General features: G+C 35.7%; 1 protein-coding gene across 1 annotated transcript in view; it reads right to left on the bottom strand.

Annotated features, from left to right (window-relative positions):
* The window catches only part of ADGRV1 (adhesion G protein-coupled receptor V1), a 525,892-nt gene that overhangs the window by 463,491 nt on the left and 42,749 nt on the right, over positions 1-19,652 (bottom strand). The window contains exons 17-21 of the mRNA XM_060091810.1: positions 18,510-18,636; positions 17,640-17,857; positions 16,378-17,121; positions 13,778-14,151; positions 748-924 (exon numbers count right to left, since the gene is read on the bottom strand). Of these exons, the coding sequence (XP_059947793.1) occupies positions 748-924; positions 13,778-14,151; positions 16,378-17,121; positions 17,640-17,857; positions 18,510-18,636 (1,640 nt within the window). The remainder of the gene's footprint in view (positions 1-747; positions 925-13,777; positions 14,152-16,377; positions 17,122-17,639; positions 17,858-18,509; positions 18,637-19,652) is intronic.

The raw sequence follows: 19,652 nt of genomic DNA, 5'->3' as shown, positions 1-19,652 counted from the left end.
GAACTCTTTAAATCTTAAGGATATTTTAAATTTTTCCTAATTTTATCTTTTTCATCCAATCAACGCCTAAGTCCCTTAGAAATGTCTTCAAAGATATTTGCAAGTCTTAAGTTATTTTACTATTTATCCCTGATGACCTATAAACTATTTACATTTCTAAAGAAAAATTATACTGGTATGAATATTCCAACCTATCAGACATTTTATATTATAATGTAACAAAAATTTATATAGGAGAAGGTCTCATCTCAATTTCACTTACAGTAAGTGTCACTTATTTCTGGAGCATCTATTCAGAAATCAGACAACAATTCATGGAAAGCTTCTGATAAAACTGGTGATCGCTTGTACTTTCAAAACAAAGAAAAATTACCTATTTTTTCCAAATTTAAAAATAAAATATTACAGTTTTAGGAATTCCTCTTGGCTGACCAGAAGAGTACCATTAAGAATTCTGCAGTTTCTCATTTTATCAGTAATAACCAAAAACCCACAATGATAAATCTTCAAGCTATACCACTTTTATTATATTGAGATTAAAGAACAGATATAACCAACATTATTTAACATCCTTAATTTTTCACTGCAGAAATAAATACAAAAATATTTTATGCCATGATATATAACTAATTGTCTAAATATTCTAAATTGCTTAAAAAGCAGGAAGCTGCAAATAAATTACAGAACAAACAGATCAGGAAAAGCTTTCCAGGAGGCTTTCAAAGAAACAGAGAAGGTAGAGTTTACCTCTGATCTCTGCCAAGGAAGGAATGTGATAGTTCCACTGGCATTAGCAAAATCATCAACAAGGTAATTAACACCATCAGATTCGATCTGTGAGATGGTGTAAAAAACATGCACATAGTCCAGAGCTCCTCTGGTTCGCTCCACCACACATGAAATGGTGGATCCCTCCTCTGCAATCTGAAATTGAACATAAGTTCTTCATAAGTATACACCAATTCAAATCAGTGATAAAATTACAAGGCTTTCCTGAAATCCTTTTACCATAAACTTAATTCTATAACTTTCTACCTCTCTAAGGTGGCCTCTACATTCCTCCGGATATATTTTTGACTGCTAAAAAGTATTTACAATCATTGGTTTTTCCACTCATTCCTTTAAAGGGATAAATAAAAGCAGAAACAATAATAATTAATTAACTACACATGTAATTCATTCATTGAAACCTCTTGTGTATCAGCCACTATGCTAGATGCTATGGCTTCAAACGATTTTTTTTAAAAAAGCACAATCCTTTATCTGGGTAAGTCTAAAGAGGAAAACAAACTCATGATTTTATGATGAGTTCAGCACAAAAAGTTGGGTGTAAACAGTGGAACATGACATCAGGGAGAACTTTCTAGGCACAGACACAAGAAGTAATCGAGTGGATTTGGTGAAATCATTTTGCGGGTGGTATAAACTATCCAGTGGGGACAGCCTGGAGAAACTCCTGGTGGGGAGACAACAGTCAGGTAAAGGAGGGCACTGATATCATGCTTAATATCTTTTTGCTATTTCTGACATATATACATATACATATGTATACATACATGTGTGTGCATTTTTCGTGTGAAAGGTATTTTTATTTACATAATTTAAGATAATGTTTAGAAATTACATGGAGCGGGAAATTGGAATATCTTTGAGAATAGGTCTTCCTATTCTTAAATTCTCCATCTCTCTTTTCTATTTTTATAGTATCTAACATAAAATTCATAGAAAAAAGAACTAAAACTGAATAAATAGAGCTCAAAATACAAATCTTAATATATATAAGGTCATTCTCTACTTTTCACATCAATCATAAGCACCTCTGATCAGCATTAAATAGAGCTATTTTGGTGCCAACATCAGAGCTAGAAAGAACAGATTTGAAATTTGTCTGCAAACAGGCAACAGTCAAAACAGTTATCAATGAGCATGGAAGCACCAGGAGTTGTTCCAGTAAATCCTTTGAGTTTCACTGAGCATCAGCATTCCTACTCCAAAATGCAGCAGAAACCCTACTGCCTCAGAGTACACAAGATCAAGGACCCCTGGGGCAATATAACTCCTTTGTCTGCTCGTCTGAGAGCCTAGGAAGCCCAAAATGACCCTATGGTTGTTCAAAAGAACCTTCAGTCTGTCTCCTGATGGAAATGTTCCATCTCCAGGTCCAACCAGAATTTCTAATCCAGTGGAACTTATAACATGGGAACAGGAAACACAAATTCTGACAGTGGGTCACTGGGGGTGACAGAGTTAAGAGTCTCACTTCTACCTCTTGCTTCCTGAGCCCATGTGATCTAATTACCGGGGGCACGGAATTAGCTATCAGCCATTGGGCACACATGCTGCATCCTAGAGCACAAAACCCCAACACTTCAAGATGTTGTCCCTGAGCTGGCACTTTGGCTGAGTCTTTAACAGGCAATCCCATTGCTGCACTAGGCCAGCTGCTTCAGGTGATGTCGTATAATACACACACACACGCACACACACACACACACACACACACACAATGGAATATTACTCAGCCACAAAGAAGAATGAAATATTGCCGTTTGCAGCAATATGGATGGACCTAGAGATTATCATACTAAGTGAAGGCAGACAGAGAAAAACAAATATTTGCTATCACTTATATGTGGAATTTAAAAAATAATACAAATAAGCTTACTTACAAAACAGAAACAGACTCACAAACATAGAAAACAAACTTATGGTTACCAAAGGGGAAAGGGGGGAAGGATAAATTAGGACTTTGGGATTAACAGATACACACCACTACATGTAAAATAAACAAGGATTTACAGTATAGCACAGAAAACTATATTCAATATCTTGTAATAACCTGTAATGAAAAAGAATCTGAAAAAGAATACACATATATATGTGCATGCGTGTGTATAACTGAATCACTTTGCTGTACACGTGAAACTAACACAATATTTTAAATCAACTATAGTTCAATTTAAAAACTGGTATTTCTAAACAGCTCATGTAACTCAACAACAAAAAAAAAAACAATCAAAAAATGGGCAGAAAACCTTTACAGACATTTCTCCAAAGAAGGCATACAAATGGCCAGTAGGCACATGAAAAGATGCTCAACATCGCTAATTATTAGAGAAATGAAAATCAAAACTACAATGAGGTACCACCTTACACCAGTCAGAATGGCCATCATTAAAAAGTCTACAAATAACAAGTACTGGAGAGGGTGTTGAGAAAAGGGAACCCTCCTACACTATTAGTGGGAATTAGGTTGGTGCAGCCACTATGGAAAACAGTATGGAGGTTCCTCAGAAAACTAAAAATAGAATTACCATACAATCCAGCAATCCCACTCCTGGGCATATACCCAGAGAAGACTCTAATTCAAAAAGATACATGCATGGAGGGCTGGGATAGGGAGGGTGAGAGGGAGGGAGATGCAAGAGGGAAGGGATATGGGAACAGATGTATATGTATAACTGATTCACTTTGTTATAAAGCAGAAACTAACACACCACTGTGAAGCAATTATACTCAATAAAGTTGTAAAAAAAAAAAAAAAGGGCCTCCCTGGTGGCACAGTGGTTGAGAGTCCGCCTGCCGATGCAGGGGATACGGGTTCGTGCCCCGGTCTGGGAGGATCCCATATGCCGCGGAGCGGCTGGGCCCGTGAGCCATGGCCGCTGGGCCTGCGCATCCGGAGCCTGTGCTCCGCAACAGGAGAGGCCACAGCAGTGAGAGGCCCACATACCGCAAAAAAAAAGAAAAAAAAAAAAAAAAAGATACATGCAGCCCTATGTTCATAGCAGCACTATTCACAATAGCCAAGATATGGAAACAACCTAAGTGTCCACTGCGAGGTGAATGGATAAGGAAGATGTGGTACATATATACAATAGAATACTACTCAGTCATAAAAAGAACAAAATAATGCCATCTGCAGCAACATGCATGCAACTAGGGATTATCATATTAAGTAAGTCAGAAAGAGAAAGACAAATACCATAAGATATCACTTATATGTGGGATCTAAAATACAGCACAAATGAACCTATCTGCAAAACACAGACTCACAGACAGAGATCAGACTTGTGGTTGCCAAGGGGAAGAGGGGGAGGGAGAGGGATGGACTGGGAGTTTGGGGTTAGTAGATGCAAACTATTACATTTAGAATGGATAAACAAGGTCCTACAGTATAGCACAGGGAACTATATCCAATCTCCTGGGGTAAACCATAATAGAAAATAATATTAAAAAAGAATGTATATATGTGTATAACTGAGTCACTTTGCTGTAGAGCAGAGATTGGCATAACATTGTAAAAATGTTATGGTATTTAACATATGGCCTGGTATTTTAAGGTCATATACAAATGGTATATTTTAAGGCCATTACATAAATTATATTTAAAGACTGGATAAGACAATGAGGGAAGCAAGTATAGATAGAAAAGGACCAAGTACAATCAGTTCTTCTGTAACACTGGTTTTGAAATGAAACTGTTCCAATGCAACTGATACATCAGGGAGCACTTTGAACATATTTCACATTTGTTTATGTATAAATTCATCCACAAGAAACATGGTGAACAAAGAAAACTGTACCACCTGAAACAAGCCACATGGGAATACACACACACACACACACACACACACACACACACACACCCCAAACATCTACCAGTTACCTCAGTTCAACGCATGTGTCACCAGCCACATTTATCTGCAGTGAATGTGGCAACTTTCCCTCTGATTTCGAATAAACCTCCTTCCATCACTTCACAGTAGCACGCAAGCTATATTCCTGATGCTCACTTCTACAAGCAAACTTAAGGTTTTTTCAAGATATATGCCATATTTATTATCATACTTAAGAATTAAACACTTATTGTGTAAACCTAATTTTTATTAGGTCCCTTCCTTTCTTTTCATATATCACTGAGCAAATTTTTGGATAGCGTTCGCCTAACCCATCTTTCCCATAAGTTCTTGTGTTTTTCACTATGCGATTTGGTACAGTGTGGTGATTTTTAGGAACCCATCTATCATGTTACGGCAGAATTAACTGTTCTGAAGGTGGAGCCCTCGAACCCTAAGAGGCTGGAGAGAAGAGGAAGCAGCAAAGACACAGGTGCTCAACACAGCACCTAATTTAATTTCCACTTAGACATTTACATCAGCATTTTCATCATAGCTGAATGGTATACAAACACGTGTGGTGGAAAGAGCATGGCTTTAAGGTCAAACAGTCCTGTTTGCCTGTTTCACTCCACCACTTACCAAAAGTCCTCCGTCTAAGTGATCTCTTCTTAAAACGAAGATCACAATGTCTCATGGATTTTGGTTGAGGTTAAACAAGTGCTTTACATGGTACCTAGTAAAATAGTAAGTGCTAAACAAATCTTATATTTCTTCCCCTTAAAATACAGACACACAAACACAGTAACAAAAAATGCCACATAAAAACATTCCCTTATTTTATCAAGAAACTTATATGCTTGCATATTTTAAAAAAGCAAATTCCCATGTATTTAGATTCCTATCACAGTGGGTACATATTTGCTCCATTTTCCCACCCCAAATTTTAATCAGAATGACTATTTTGAATGAGTTAACTTAATAAGTCATTAATCCCAACATATGAGTATTCAGCCTTTCCCTTTCAGCAAGAGACATAGATTAATTAGATCCAAAGATACACTAAGGAATATGATGTTTTCTTATAGCTTTTTACCAAGTCAATGACATTATCATGCAGCATACAGGACTAAGCATTTTGCTTGCAGGAATCACATGGGGAAAAGTTATTTAACCACACTTTCATTCAGTAAAGCCTTCATTAAAATCTATCACCTACTAACTATTTTCAGTTTGGGAAAGAAGAGAAAAAAAGACTGTCCATATTCAATACAAATATGTGCAGATGTGTGCTATATATCAAAATTGCATAGAAATTTTAATAAATTAATAATTTACACAATAAAGTAAACTCTGTAAAGTTTTAACAAGGGAAGAAGCTTTAAGAGCCAAGAATCCATTAAAAAAATGACATGGGATGCTTGGTAAAAATCCACCTTTCATACTTATGAATTTACAGAGAAATGACATAATGCATGACATTTGCTTTAAAAACTATTTCAGCCAAAAAATAAGAAACAAGACTGGCAAAAGGCTAATAAATATTGAAACTAGGTGATGGGTCACTGGGGTGACTATTCTACTTTTTCTATTATTCTGTACGTATGATATTTTCCATTTTAAAACATTTTTAAAATTCAGCTTTTTGCCTCCCATCCCATCCCCCACTAGAGATTCTGACTCAGAAATGGGGTCTTGATTCAGGAATGGTATCCAGCAAAATGCGTTAGATATTTCCAACCAAGGCCATCCACACACAGCACTTTGGGAAATAGCAGACCAGAGGATGGAATTGCAATACAAGAAGACGATTAAGACATGGAGAATAGATAATTAAAAGATCTTTTCTACTATTAAAATGTTCACCTAATTGAATTTATTTATTTACTTATTTATCTATCTTTGGCTGCACTGGGTCTTCGTTGCTGCGTGCAGGCTTTCTTTAGTTGAGGTGAGCCCGGGCTACTCTTTGTTGCAGTGCGCGGGCTTCTCACTGCGGTGGCTACAACCAAGATTACTCTACCCAGCAAGAATCTCATTCAGATTCGATGGAGAAATCAAAAGCTTTACAGACAAGCAAAAGCTAAGAGAATTCAGCACCACCAAACCAGCTCTACAACAAATGCTAAAGGAACTTCTCTAAGTACGAAACACAAGAGAAAAAAAGGACCTACAAAAACAAACCCAAAACAATTAAGAAAAGTCATAGGAACATACATATCGATAATTACCTTACACGTGAATGGATTAAATGCTCCCACCAAAAAACACAGGCTCACTGCTTGGATACAAAAACAAGACCCATATATATGCGGTCTACAAGACACCCACTTCAGACCTAGGGACACAGACAGACTGAAAGTGCGGGTATGGAAAAAGATATTCCAAGCAAATGGAATCAGAAGAAAGCAGGAATAGCAATACTCATATTAGATAAAATAGATTTTAAATAAAGAATGTTACAAGAGATAAGAAAGGACACTACATAATGATCAAGGGATCAATCCAAGAAGAAGATATAACAATTAAAAATATATATGCACCCAACACAGGAGCACCTCAATACATAAAGCAAATGCTAACAGCTCTAAAAGAAATCAATAGTAATACAATAACAGTGGGGGACTTTAACACCTCACTTACACCAATGGACAGATCATCCAAAATGAAAATTAATAAGGAAACACAAGCTTTAAATGACACAACAGACCAGATAGATTTAATTGATATTCATAGGACATTCCATCCAAAACCAGCAGATTACACTTTCTTCTCAAGTGTGCACGGAACATTCTCCAGGATAGATCACATCTTGGGTCACAAATCAAGCCTCAGTAAATTTAAGAAAATTGAAATCATATCAAGCATCTTTTCTGACCACAACGCTATGAGATTAGAAATGAATTACAGGGAAAAAAACATAAAAAACACAAACACATGGAGGCTAAACAATACGTTACTAAATAACCAAGCGATCACTGAAGAAATCAAAGAGGAAATCAAAAAACACCTAGAGACAAATGACAATGAAAACACGATAATCCAAAACCTATAGGATGCAGCAAAAGCAGTTCTAAGAGGGAAGTTTATAGCTATACAAGCCTACCTCAAGAAGCAAGAAAAATCTCAAATAAATAATCTAACCTTATACCTAAAGGAACTAGAGAAAGAAGAACAAACAAAACCCAAAGTTAGAAATCATAAAGAGCAGAGCAGAAATAAATGAAATAGAAACAAAGAAAACAATAGCAAAGATCAATAAAACTAAAACCTGGTTCTTTGAGAAGATGAACAAAATTGACAAACCATTAGCCAGACTCATAAAGAAAAAGAGGAAGATGACTCAAATCAATAAAATTAGAAATGAAAAAGGAGAAGTTACAAAAGACACCACAGGAATACAAAGCATCCTAAGAGACTACTACAAGCAACTCTATGCCAATAAAATGGACAACCTGGAAGAAATGGACAAATTCTTAGAAAGGTATAACCTTCCAAGACTGAACCAGGAAGAAACAGAAAATATGAACAGACCAGTCACAAGTAATAAAATTGAAACTGTGATTAAAAAGCTTCCAACAAACAAAAGTCCAGGACCAGATAGCTTCACAGGTGAATTCTATCAAACATTGTAATTCCAAATAGGCCAATATATATGAAGGAGCACAACATCAAGTAATAATTATCAGAACCATCATCACTCAGTTTTTCACAAGAAACAGTAGCAGCCGCTACTGTTTTCTCTTTTGAGTCAGGAACTTGACACATCTTCAGATCATCAGAAAAGTAATTATAAAGGTTAACAATGAGAAGAGTTTTTTAAATACATTTTCCTAGAAAAGATAATACACTATTCCAAGACATGAATTTGGCTTTCTCTATTGAGATAGAAGATTAAAGCTAAACAATTACACATCCAATTAATTATTTATTTTGTTTCATGCTTGGCTGATGATCTGTAATATCAGATTATACCAATATCACTTATATCTAAAGGAATCTATTCACATAACATAGGGCAGGCGTGTAAAAACAAACACAGTCCAAGTTAAGTAATATTCTCGTTTTTACAAAGATCCTCTTAAAATATCTCTAAATTTATTCTTAAGCCATGAGTTTATAAATATAAAACATAATCTAAGTATTAGTTGTAAAAGTAAAATAAGACTAGCAAATTCTATGAATCATTAGGAAAAGCAACTTTATAATTATGTGGTATACAAGACTGCAGGACATAAAAAAAAAACAGTGCGAAAATAAGGTGGAGAGAAAATAACACTGTTAAGTACAATGAATAACAAAACACAGGAAGGCAACATGATAATGTGACTACTAGGCAATACGTCCAACAAAAATCAGCCATCTGCTCAATATGGAGCCCACTAGGAAGACAAAGAATTATTTGGCATACCCCACCAGGGCTCTAAACTACATTTGTTCATTCTTTCAATTAAATTTATTAAGCACCTGCTATTTGCCAGGACACGGTGTACCTGGTTAGGAGGAAACAAATCACAAAATAATCTCATCTCTTTCAATATGCCAACAAGTAGACTATGTCATATTCTACATATTTTCATTATTTGTTTAAGATCTGATTATGCTTTCATTTTAACTTTTTTTTTTCTTTTTTTTGCGGTACGCAGGCCTCTCACTGTTCTGGCCTCTCCTGCTGTGGAGCACAGGCTCCGGACGCACAGACTCAGCGGCCATGGCTCACGGGCCCAGCCGCTCCACGGCATGTGGGATCTTCCCAGACTAGGGCACGAACCCGTGTCCCCTGCATCGGCAGGCGGACTCTCAACCACTGCACCACCAGGGAAGCCCCATTTTAACTTTAATATTACTTTATGTCATACGAATCTATGAAAAATGTAAAAGCATAACATAATTCAGAGAGAAGTCTTTAAACGATCCCTATCGGCTTCAGCATTTTTGGACGAATAAGAAAAAAGTTAACTTTTCAATGTCACTGAAACATCACAATGCAGAAGAATCTATGGATGTGACAGTGGTTTTTATTTCTGAAAATGAAGCAAATAACCATAAAATTTAAACTCAAGATAATTCCAGGCATAAACCACCAGTTCTCAAATATTTTAGTTTCAGGACTCCTGAGCTCTCATAAAAATGACTGAGAACCCCAAGGAATTCCTTGCTTATGTTGGTGAAATCTGCTGATATTTACCATTTTATGAATGAAAATTGAAAAAAAATTAAATATTGATATACTAACTCATTTTAAATAGCAATAATAAACTCATGTTAACATAAGCAACATATTTTATGAAAACTAGCTATATTCTCTAAAACAAAAAATTAATGATGGGGGCACTGCTTTTATATTTTTACAATTCTCTTCAAAGTCTAGCTTAATAGAAGACAGCTAGATTCTCATATCTCCATTTGTAATCAATTTGTCTGTTGCTATTTGTTATTTTGGTTGAAGTATATGAAGACTATCTAGCCTTACATAGATAGATAACTGGAAAAGGAAGAGGATTACAATAGTCTTTTCAGACAGCTGTGGGTATTCTTCCTCAATATTATACCAAAATTTGACAAGTGGTAGTTTAGTTGCAATGTGGAATCATACTCTAATACATTAAAATCCATTGGTGTACCTTGCACTTTAAATCAATCTTTACCCATGCATGATTTTGTAACGATACACGTGGATTATTTGGAGAATACTGGTTCACTGAGTTATACAGGTCTTCCAAATGTTGATGTATTTCATTATACAAAATAAGTAAATCACACTTGCTAATATTGCTATCAATTTATCTGAAAAGTCTTTAAGTATTGGGAAATCATCAGGCTCACTTTGGCAGGTAAAATGTCCCAACAACCCTAATTTTTGTTTGAAAGCTCAAATTTTTATCACTGGTAACAAATACTATCAGTTGTTTTCCAGGTAGTCACTGACTCACGTCATTCATTTCCATGAAAATGCCTGCCAGATACCCAAGTCTGAATAACCAAACTTTGTTGGTCATTTTTCAAGTAAAAATTCTGTTCTACGACAAGAGCAGCCAGTTCAGCTCACAACTCAGTATCTGCACAAACGCTTTTCTTCACAACTATCATGTTCTGTTAATGTAGCAGAAGTGCTTTATTTGTGCTTCTCATTTCACAATATGGAATTTTAAAAAGGTGGGTATTCAAGGGTAGAAATTTTATCAAATTAATGTTTTGTACTGTTTCATCAAATATACTCAAGTGAAATATTCACCTTTTAAACTACAGGTGTGTGGTGATCAATAAAACAATGACAACTGGTACAGTTTGGTGCCACTGCCTTGATTCATACAAAGGCACTAGCAGCTAGCAGTTTCGGCAACCGTTGCTTTTGCAGTGCAAATGTCAATAAAATGAAAAAGACATCATAGCATTTTATAAAATTAGGTTTGACTTTTGTAGAACTCCTGAAAGATCTCAGGAACCCCTAGGGGTCCTTGCGCTACACTTTGAGAATGACTTCAGTAAGCAATCAATAAATATTGATGATGGTGATCACAACAAAAATATTTCATATCACTCCCGTCTCAGATCACACCAAGATGAAAGTAAGAGTTTTATACTTCAATTCTTAAGACTTTCAGGAATGAAAATTCTATAATCTTCCTGACAATCAAATTCCAATATCTGATCTTTTAGACACAACATTTTCCCTATATTAACCATCTAAACTTTACTCTTTCCAGTATAGATGTATTCTATTCCTCTCTTCTGCAATCAATGGTTGACTGGCCCTGTTCAAATTCTGAAATATCTGGGAACAAAGGTGCATACCTAGGTGGAACTAAACCAACACCAACACAATCTATCAAGGGAAATTGTGAGATAAGCCAGCACTGAAGACTTACTATAATGGTCCAGAAAGTCAGAGAAACACTCAAAAACTACTCATTTTAGGCAGCTTTTAAAAACTTATGTATTGTTTTGTTTTGTTTTTCAGTTTGGTTGTTTATGCAGTTCAGCTGAATCTAGATGTGTTTGTTATTTGAACTATGAGCCTTTTCATGTCTTGATATTAAAATGCATTCACAGGGGGCTTCCCTGGTGGCACAGTGGTTGAGAGTCCGCCTGCTGATGCAGGGGACACGGGTTCGTGCCCCGGTTCGGAAAGATCCCACATGCTGCGGAGCGGCTGGGCCTGTGAGCCATGGCCACTGAGCCTGCGCGTCCGGAACCTGTGCTCCGCAACAGGAGAGGCCACAACAGTGAGAGACCCATGTACTGCAAAAAAAATAATAAAATAAAATAAAATACATTCACAAGTTCAACAAAGACTTATTGAGTACCTACTATGTGCCATGCTAGGTCCTAGAGATACAATATGAACAATAATAAAACCTTGTCACACTCAGAGCTTTTTCACCTTTGTGGTAGAAAGGGATAGCCGGTATATAAGCAGACTTATTAATAACATACGGAATTGAAGTGTGTGATCAATGCTACAAAAAAAAAGTAAAACTAGGTGAAGGGATGGAGAGTGACCAGTTAGGAGAAGTGGGAGGATTACTTTAAATTAAAAAGTCTTTACTGAGTAGATGTCTTTGGAGCTGAGACTTGAATGACTAATTCTGAGGATGTGGAATAGGAGCGTTCCAGATTGAAAGGCTAGGAAGTGCTGATGCCCTGAGATTGGAAATGAAACAAGGCAAGTCTGACTGAAACATACTGACCAAACAGGAGAATTACACAAGAAGTCAGAGCCATAGGCAGGTGCCAGGTCATGAAGCGATATGAAGGGAAGCTGATTTTAGATGGCACAGAATGGTTCTCACAACCTGATGGAAGTCACTTCCTCTTTTTAAAAATAGAGACGATGATATCAAACATACATGGGGGAAAGACAACAGGTTAGAATTCACAAGACATAAGTTCAAATTCCAGTTTTTCCCACTGTTATCTTAGAAACAAAAGAAGGCAGGGGGAGAAAATTAGTATTTATTAAATACTAGTAATTGCCACACTCTGAATCAGGTTTTGGTCCTATCTCATTTAATTCAACTAGGGTAAGTTATTTTCTCAGGTCTCTAAGCTGCCGTTTCTAACCCTATGAAGTGGAGAAGGTAATAATTAATATTTGTTGCAGCTACATTATGAATTGTCAGAAAGGTGCATAAAAAACTAACATGTAAAGTTCTTTGACAACTAAGTATCTAAAAGTATTATCATTATAGATAAACATATTTCTCTTTTAAGTCATAGATTTATATGACATTTGTCCTCCCTGTTTAGGATATTCTATTTCTGGTATAGAAAAAGAACATTTATTGAAGATCTCTTATGACTGTCACCAAACCAAAGAATAAGAGGGGCAATAAAACATTCCAGAGAGCCAGGCACCCCAATTTGAACTATTGATACAATGAGCCCTATGACCTAGATATTTTTTCAAGCTCTGCCCATTCATGTTTTTCTTAATTGCTTCAATTTACATATGCACCCCTCTAAACCTACAAGAATCAACTTGCAAAAGGAAAGCCTCTCTTGTTCGTTGGCATCCTTTCATGGACACTGAGCTGTTGCTTCATACAGAACACCTGTGAAGCGGTTTCATAAGATCTCACATTACTGAACAGGAAACCAAGATGATTACGAATCCTTGAAAGCTTGGAAAGGACTGATAAGGGTAGTAAAGCTGCCTAATGAATTAAGCTGGCCAAGATGGGTGATAAGAAAGGCATTTACATCCAACATGGACGAACACTGTAACTACTTAAGAACATTTCATATGTGGGGAAAAAAACCCTCAAAAAATCGTATTTTAATAAAGTCTCAATTACAATTATTCATAGAAGCTTTCAATATATATTATTTCATTTACTTACACAGTAGCCAAAACGTAAATTACATGTGGAGTACAATTATGCATTCTGTGAAATGCATTAACTTTAAAGATAATTGCTAAAGTTTCATTTGCTAACTTATTATTACTTATCTCAGCTTATTAAGCTTCTGATTCAAACTGTGAACTTACAAGAGAAAAGACCTTATAATTTACGTTTGCACCGCTGGCTACAGCATACTTCTGGGCCTAGCGTCAATACTCAGGCAATCTTACCAAATGAAAGAAAGCCCACTCCCAAACAAATCCACGTACGATGAACTTTTTAACTCTGAAATTCACCAAACTCACTACTTACCTCTGGTATACAGGCTCCTGTGAAACCAAACAAGCCATTGGCATTGTCACTTTTTTGTATTACCAATCTTGCTGTAGAATTCTCTTCAGAAATGCGAGCTCCTCCACATACGGAGACTAGTTTAAGAATGAATAATTCTTCTCCTTCCTCTTCATTGTCATCTCTTGCAGAAACAATGAATGATTTGTTAGTTTCTCCCTGTCTGAATTCCACATATCCAGAAACAGGGTGTAAATCACTCTTTGCTGGCATGGCATGAAGTTCGTAAATTTCTTCAAGGGTCAATTTCCGCTCATAGGACCTCACATCCTGCATCAGACCTGTAAATCTGTCATTGCCATTCACTCCTGCCCCAATTCTCAGTGTTCCTGGACCTGAAATTAGAAATGGGTTTAAATGCTACAATAACCACAACTATCCTGTCCTAAAGTACAAGTGTGATTCAGAAAGTGAAGCGATTTTATTAAAAAGTCTTATTAGGTAAGTAAAGCTTTCACATAACTAGAACACAATTAAATAAAGCCTATCTATTATAATGAAAAATGAATCAGTAAAGTAATCGCTGGGATTTAAGATATTTTGTACCAAAGGATATGTTGTACATGCGTATGTATGTGTATATACATATGTATATGTATATATTTGGATAGACATTTCTTCTGGGAAATCTAAAAATTTCCCTGCACATCTAAGAATGGAATGATTCAATTCAGTCACAATTTTAAAACTTTAGTATTACTATCCTTTGAGAACTTCAATTCTTGATCTGTTAGAAATTCACCTTGAGTTAAATGAAGTTGTGAGAATTCAGCAGAAGGAGCTTTTGTGGACCAAAACTAACTTTTAATCCAAACAACTAATGCAATAAATGTAGAAAAAGAAATATTCCTTCCCAGGAACAACATTATATGAGTTTTAAGGACTTTTTCATGATAGTAACAATATGCAGCTCAACTCTTTACTATGCATCAATAATAACCCTTTTTAGGAATTCACCAATTCTTATTACTTTACTTATTCCCTCTCCAATAACTCAACTAAGATATTTATGTAAGATGAGAGTTTGGCAGTGATTTGGGATTGCCTCCATGCCTTCTCCAGAGGTTCTGGACTGACTATATAGTAATGAGAGTGAAATATCTACAATAGACAAAAATACACATGAACTTCACACACAATACTGAACAAACCCGAGACACTCAAGCGTACGCACTGCTCAATTCTATGTACATAAATTTTAAAAAGATTTAAAACTCATCTTATGCTCTTAGAAATGGCAATAGTAGTTGGGCATGGGGATGAGTCAATGACTAGAGAAGAGCCAAAGAGGGCTTCTGGAACACTGTTTCTTGATCTGGGGGCTGGTTACATGGAGTGCTGAAACTGATGAATTTAAAAATTTTTTTAATTCATCTACCTGTACACCTATATACACTTTTGTATATTTTATAATATACATAAAATATCCTGTATTTCATTAATAACCTAAAAATATATATATACCTTTTCAATTTTATTTCTAAGTTACAAATTATATAGACAATATAAGTTCTTTGCAGTAAGCTACATAAAGGAACACCAGCTCTTACTTTCCCCAATCTTTCCCATTCTACCACCATGTCATCATGGTGGTTAACATCATATCAAAAAAACTGATGTTAACATCAATGTTAACAGACATATGTATATATTCACACAATCAAAAGATTAATAATTGAATGCCACAGATTGTTGTAAGCACAGTTCTTCGGGCTGAAATCAGTAGTGTGTGTATGTTGTTCTTTTTCCCATCTTTTTTCCTACTAGGAAAGAAAAAATACAACCAGATATCTAATGCAGGAGGTTCAGAAGGAAAATATTCTGTTAAGATATTTTCAAGGGTATATAAGCTCTGCTCTACTTTCCTACTAAATAAAAAAACAGAATCAAACTATAGGATAGAGGGCCTGGGAGAGAACTGGTGATTGTAACAGAAATAACTGATATTTGTACATAAACGTGCAAACAAGTGTGTTTCTCAAGGAAACAGCACATAATTCAGCTTAAAGACAAGGATTCTCTCTCTTTAAAGCACACCATAGAATTCATCTATTTAACTCCTGATACTATAAACCCTTGTAATTGCTGGATTGTTCAATATGATTTTCTTTTGATTCCTCTTTAACCTTATCTCCACCACCCTTTACCTCCAGAACACTGAGCTGACAGCAGTTCTCCAGATACAATACTCTGCTTCACACTTCTACACCTTTGTTCCCTTTTCTACCTGGAATATCACACCCATCCCTCCTACTATCACAAGAGGAATTTTTTTCTTTCTTCCTTATAAATTTTTTCTTTCTTCCTACAATGTGTTGAAGTGATCTGTTTGCACACCTCTCTCCCAGAGCCTATTTCAGGTACTTTAAGGGCAGAGACTGCCTCATTCATTTCTGCAACACTCAGCACAGAACTTATGGTCTTGGTAGACGTGTAGTTTTATTTAAAAAAATAAACCAATAATACACAAGCAGATTTTTAAATACCTACTAGCCTTTTTAAGAAGTCAAAATTTTTAAAAACTCAAAATTCAGGGTCCTAATTGTAAAGATAACACTCACCATCAGAAATGGCTTCTCCTTTTAGACTCTTGATTCCTCTGGGCATTGCATTTCCATCAAGGTAGAATTCAATTATACCATCATTGAGGATAATTAGAAGATGCAGCCAAACATTTTCTTCTAAGTATTTCATGACTCTTGTCTTGGCAATATATGTAGCACTGGAACCCAGAGTTTTGTAATGAAGGGAAAGTGTCACATGGGATTCATCTGTCTGAATTTTTACCCCATAGTAGATGTTTCCGTTACCATCATCCTTTGCTATAACAAATCCATTCGTATTGGCATTGGGCATTACCCAAGCTGAAAATGTAAAGTTGGCAATTGAGTTGTTCCTTGAGGGATGGTATTTTGGATTAACAGTTCCAAATGCACCCTCTAGTCCACTGAAGTACAAAGCATCTGTTCCACTATGGTGACGCCTCATGTGCGGCTGTGAATGCACAGTGCTGGGAAAAATTCCAGCCAGCAAAAAATCTATCATTGGAGGCAAACCAGCAGTGAACTCACTAGACAGAATTTCCCAGCCTACTCGTACATCACAGAAGACACCCTGCTGCCTCAGAATGGTAAAGTTGGTGATATAAGACATATCATCTTCTGAGAGGACATCTTCTGCCACTTGTCTCTCTAGGCACTCTGGATCCAAGATAAAAACTCCAAAGGGATCATCATTGAATGGAATCATTACTGTCACCTGGAGGTTGGTTCCTGCTAGTTGGCCCCCAGGACCTGGGGACCCACCTGTAATAAGATAATTTATAAGGAATGAAAAACCAGAATTGGGAGTACTTTTTAGCACAAGATGAAGACAAAAAGAATTTGTTTAGCAAACTTCTCATTAAGTAATTTACTTGTTAATCATTGAACAATAGTGTCACCATATGGCTTTCACCACATTTTCAAGGGTATTCTGGTTCAGTATAATTTCATTAACAACCAGTCAAGCCTGAAAAGAGGATACTAACTAGAAAGGTTTAATTCCCATGCTTAAAACCAAAAGTGATGGGAAAATTGATTATTTAAATTATAGTATGAAGACCAACTTTAAGCTACCATGAATCTGTACTTCCTAACTACCATTAATGTTTTGTTTGAGATACTCTATTTGGTGTGGAAAAAAATCTATTTACAAGTTTGAGGATGGATATGTCTCCATCGATAAAACTTCATTTAACTGTATTTTCTATACAGCTCTAATTATTCCAGCATAAAATAGTAAATTTTGGTGGTAAAATAAAAGAGATGAGAAAACACAGTACCTGAAATATTTACAAGCTTTAAAATATAAAACTCATTGAATTCAGGAATTTTGTCTGGAAAAGCATGGAGAATTATTGGTTTGGCTCCTTCTCCATCCATAAAGTTAACAGTGCCTGAAGTTTCATAGAACTCTTGTCCAGGTTGCAAAACAGAATCATTCTGAAATAGCTGCCAAGCCACAGAAACATTGCCAAAGTGTCCTCGGTGCCTCCAAATCCTGTATAACAAATTAAAGAAAATGATTTTTTATGAAAAATGTATAAGTAGTGAGTAACTCTACTGAGAACTTTCTGTATTATCTCAGAAATACACTTTGTCTATTTATCATCTTTAATATAAACCAGCCAGCCAGTTCTTACTGAGCAACCATGAAAAATCTCATCGAAAAGGAAGAATGAAGTAGAACTTTAAATAATAAAAAGAAGCAGTCTTAAAAATCATAATCTTCGAAGTCCAAACTGAAAGATAAATTCTAAGATAAATCCAATCAAAAAATATTTAGATGAGAATTGGCAAAAGTTCTTCAAAAGCAAAGCCTAGGGTGAGGGTAGTCACATATCATTTGAAAGAAGAATTCCAGAAGACCTTGAATAATTGAAGTCTCTCAGTCTTGACGAGGAACAGAAGTGGGGTAAAGGAGGGTGGGGAGAGTATTATCTGCTTTCCATCTAAAGTGTCGGGTTTTTTTTTAACAAGTGGAAACAGCATGAACAAAGTTTACAATTCATTCAGACTACCAACTTTGAAATTATTCCATTCTTAACCATTTTTTTAATTGTGAAAGATTAACAATGTTTCAAATTTTTGCATACGTAAAGATTTTATTTTATTTTAACCAATTTTGAATTTGCTTGTCCAAGTATGCTTACCAAAATGAATTAGTCTTTCCTTCTTCTACTGCTTTGTCTATGGGCTCCAAGGAAAAAATACCATTTGGGTCATCATTAGCTTCAATTATCACTGTAGCTATTCCAAATTGATATACTACTGTATCACCTAAATTAAAAATGGAAAAGTCAAAATCACGAAAAAGTACTTGACTTATTGTTAAATTTGTATTTTTAAACTAAGAAACAATTTAAAATAAGGTTCAAATTCCAGGAAGAATTTCCTCATTGAAGGTCATAAATAAATGAAAGAGATGCCTAAATAAGTTTAATGTGACCTGTCTCTGAAGAAATGTTTAATTACAGAAGAACTACTTTACTGAAAAACATACATGATATTTTTCTTTGCAATAGGAATATCACCTCAATAGTTTAATTAGAAATTAAAAACATAGCTTTATCAAATTTCAACATTTTGAGGTAGATTCTTTCATTTCATAAAAATTAATGAAAGTATTACCCCATAAGATATATTAATTAGAATCACTGGCTTAAATATTGGGTTGGCCAAAAAGTTCATTCGGGTTTTTCCATAACATCTTATGGAAAAACCTGAACGAACCTTTTGGGCAACCCAATTATTTCCATTTAGATCTCCACCTTTAGGCAGCAGAGTATGATCTGATCATACATAGAACAAAGCAATCTTTATGGTGTTGAACTTGATTCCTTTCTACTCCAACTGTTTCCACAGCATGTTAGCACCATTACAGCCAATAAATTAGGTCTCTTCTAATCACTCCCCTGAGGTCCATAGCTTTTCCTCTTACTGGAGCTGTTCCCTCTGTGAGCAAAAGTCTTCCCAACCTTTATTCACTTCTTTTCACTCATCAGGACCAGCTCAAGCAACAACTCTTCCGGGAATTCTTCCTTGAATTCCCAAGTTAAATGCATCCTCCACTGTGTTCCTACAGCACTTCACACTTTGTCAATCTGGCATAGTGATTATCACCTTATATTAATACACACACACACTGACACGTACACACACTCAGGCACACACACACACAATATTACTGTTAAGTTCTCGTACAAATGCTTCTTAATCAATTTCATCCTCTAGCAGGGTAGATGCTCAGTCATTGGTATTTATCAAAGTTTGCTGAACTGACACAAATAAAACTT

Source organism: Mesoplodon densirostris, chromosome 3 (genome assembly GCF_025265405.1).
Source record: "Mesoplodon densirostris isolate mMesDen1 chromosome 3, mMesDen1 primary haplotype, whole genome shotgun sequence".
Taxonomy (NCBI): Eukaryota; Metazoa; Chordata; class Mammalia; order Artiodactyla; family Ziphiidae; genus Mesoplodon; species Mesoplodon densirostris.
Note: the sequence above shows the minus strand (reverse complement) of the source record. Positions and strands in the feature narration are given on the sequence as shown.